The following is a 2,416-nucleotide window of genomic DNA, read 5'->3' on the forward strand; positions in this document are numbered from 1 at the left end:
ATATATATATATATACAATATATATATATATATATATATATATATTATTTATTTATTATGTATTGAAATTATATAATAAAATAAATTGTATTATATAGATGTGTGTGCGTGTGTGTGTGTAAATATTTATTTATTATTATTATTTATTTATTTCAAATATAATCATTCTGTTCACAGGCAGATGCTGTTTTGCCGGGTGACTCTGGGTAAATCCTTCTTGCAGTTCAGTGCCATGAAGATGGCCCACGCTCCTCCAGGGCACCATTCCGTCATTGGCCGACCCAGTGTCAACGGGTTAGCCTATGCAGAATACGTCATCTACCGAGGGGAACAGGTGAGAGAGCTCAGATATTTAACAACTGCAAAATCAGAAACACATTTTTTTCAGGTAGTAGATATTCGGTTCATTTCCAACTCTTTGTGTTTTACAGGCCTTCCCAGAGTACCTCATCACATACCAGATCATCAAGCCAGACAGCACACCTCCATCCCCGGCAGCAGCGGAGCAGAAGTCCTAGTCCACGCGAAACGCTCAGACTGTTACCCAAACATCTCACACACATCCACAGACGCCTCCTCGCATGATAGAAACATCCACTCGCCCATAAACCTCAGCGCTGCCTCTTTAATTTGCAGTTAGGCTCCATTTCTGTCCCCTTGAGTGTTTACAAGAAAGAGTTGCCTTGGTTGGCCGTGTCCTTGCCCTCCTCTTCAGGTCAAGGGTCAGGATATCGGCCATAATGCTGATTCAGGGCTAAACGAAAGGACTCCGTGAAAGACAACAAGTGACCTCTTCCCCGTCATTCTACTCAATTTAACACTGTTCAAGCATTAACTTCCTCTCTTTGAAACGGTTTTGCTATTACTGTGATTAATTACCTCTCTGTTTTATTTCCATCAATATAATTCACAGTAATGGACCACGTCTTAAAGGGACCTGACTTTTCAGCAATCCTCCTTTCCATTATTGAAGTTCACTGAAGACCCTAAAAAATGTCATTGTTGTGGTTTTATTTTTTCTTTATGCATTGTTATTAAAAAAAAGCCTTAGAGGGGTTTTAAAGCAAAAAGAATGTTGATGCAGAGACCAGAACTATTCAAAAGGCCTTTGACCACAAAATATCAAAAATGGTTTGTTTGTTTGTTCGTTTTTTTATTTTTATTATTTTTTTACGTATCTTTGCACAGGAATACTGGTCAGAATGTTCAATTCCATTGCCATAGCCCAATCTGAAAATGCATCTTTTAAAGAATTTGCACTTTTAGGCAGGACGTAAGTTATTCAGAATAATTCTAAAAAGACTTAGGTTAAAAAAAATTCCAGTAATGTACAGGTTGTGTAATGGACAATGCCTTTGTATAGCTTTTAATGTTGTTTACTAATACAGATTGGGTTTTAGTAGTACTGTAAAGGAAGTGGGAATTCTTGCTTTCAGATCTGTCCTTATATTTTCGGACGACCAAGCGACTCGGCTTTGGAAGTCGCTCCTTTTTGCTTTCGATACGTTTTGGATCACAACCACAGGAATTCCTCAGTCTTGTTCATTCCAGCCCTGTTTCTCTGGCGTCAGAGAAACGCCTCTTTTACGAGGGTCTCCGTAACGGTTTTCCTGTTACACACTACTGATATGAGCGGCTTGGCTGACTCGCGTTCATGTTACAGAATGAAATGAAGGACGTGGCTCTACCTCTGGAAGACTCATGGTTTGGTTGCTTTGCTCAGGTGCTCAGAGGTCATCTGCCTTCCTCCAGGAATCTGTGTGTTCAAACCAGAGAGAAGGAGAGCAGACCTTTCTTCTCTTAGTAGTATGAGCACAGACATGTCCACGGCTCCCCTCAAGCCAATACGTGGGAGACAACTCCTGAACTGTTTCTCAATTCTTTGAGCTGTAATTTTACTTTATTTCCATGTTCCTGTGAACTTTAATCAGCAACGGCCTGATTAAATCATAAGCCATCTGCGGACTAATCAAACACTCCTTAATCATGTAAAATGGTCTTAATAAAGTACGTCATAAATACTGTCACGTCTTTTCTCACACTTGCTCTGAACCCTTATTCAATTTCACTTCTCAGGAATGAGATTTTTCCATATCTATTCCATTCTGTGAAATAGTGATAATTATGAAGTAGTGTAATATAATAGTAGTATAATATTATAACGGGTAATAATATTTTAAATTCTTTTTTTTTTCTTTTTTTACAGTAAATTAGCATTATTGTTATAGATAGATAGATAGATAGATATTTGATGGTTTATTTTTTCATGATTTAAAAAAAATATATAATGTGTAGTCATATTTATTTGGTGAAAAAAACGTGTTTCCTTATTTCTTTTCTTTAGCTGATCACATGTCTGGTTCCTTTTTTAGTTTCTTTGTTAGTTTAACCCTCAGAGACCGTTGTTCGTTCGTGA

At 37.6% G+C, this 2,416-nt stretch overlaps 1 protein-coding gene across 2 annotated transcripts in view; it reads left to right on the plus strand.

The window, feature by feature from the left end:
• Window positions 1–1,029, plus strand: part of tnksa (tankyrase, TRF1-interacting ankyrin-related ADP-ribose polymerase a) — a 102,491-nt gene extending 101,462 nt beyond the window's left edge. For both annotated transcript variants that reach the window (XM_016510219.1, XM_016510218.1), the window contains exons 27-28: window positions 178–334; window positions 432–1,029. In XM_016510219.1, coding sequence (XP_016365705.1) covers window positions 178–334; window positions 432–518 — 244 coding nt within the window. In that variant the 3' untranslated portion in view covers window positions 519–1,029. The remainder of the gene's footprint in view (window positions 1–177; window positions 335–431) is intronic.
• Window positions 1,030–2,416: the final 1,387 nt, after the last annotated feature.

The sequence above is a fragment of the Sinocyclocheilus rhinocerous genome, unplaced genomic scaffold (assembly GCF_001515625.1).
Source record: "Sinocyclocheilus rhinocerous isolate Xijiao unplaced genomic scaffold, SAMN03320098_v1.1 scaffold1405, whole genome shotgun sequence".
NCBI lineage: Eukaryota > Metazoa > Chordata > Actinopteri > Cypriniformes > Cyprinidae > Sinocyclocheilus > Sinocyclocheilus rhinocerous.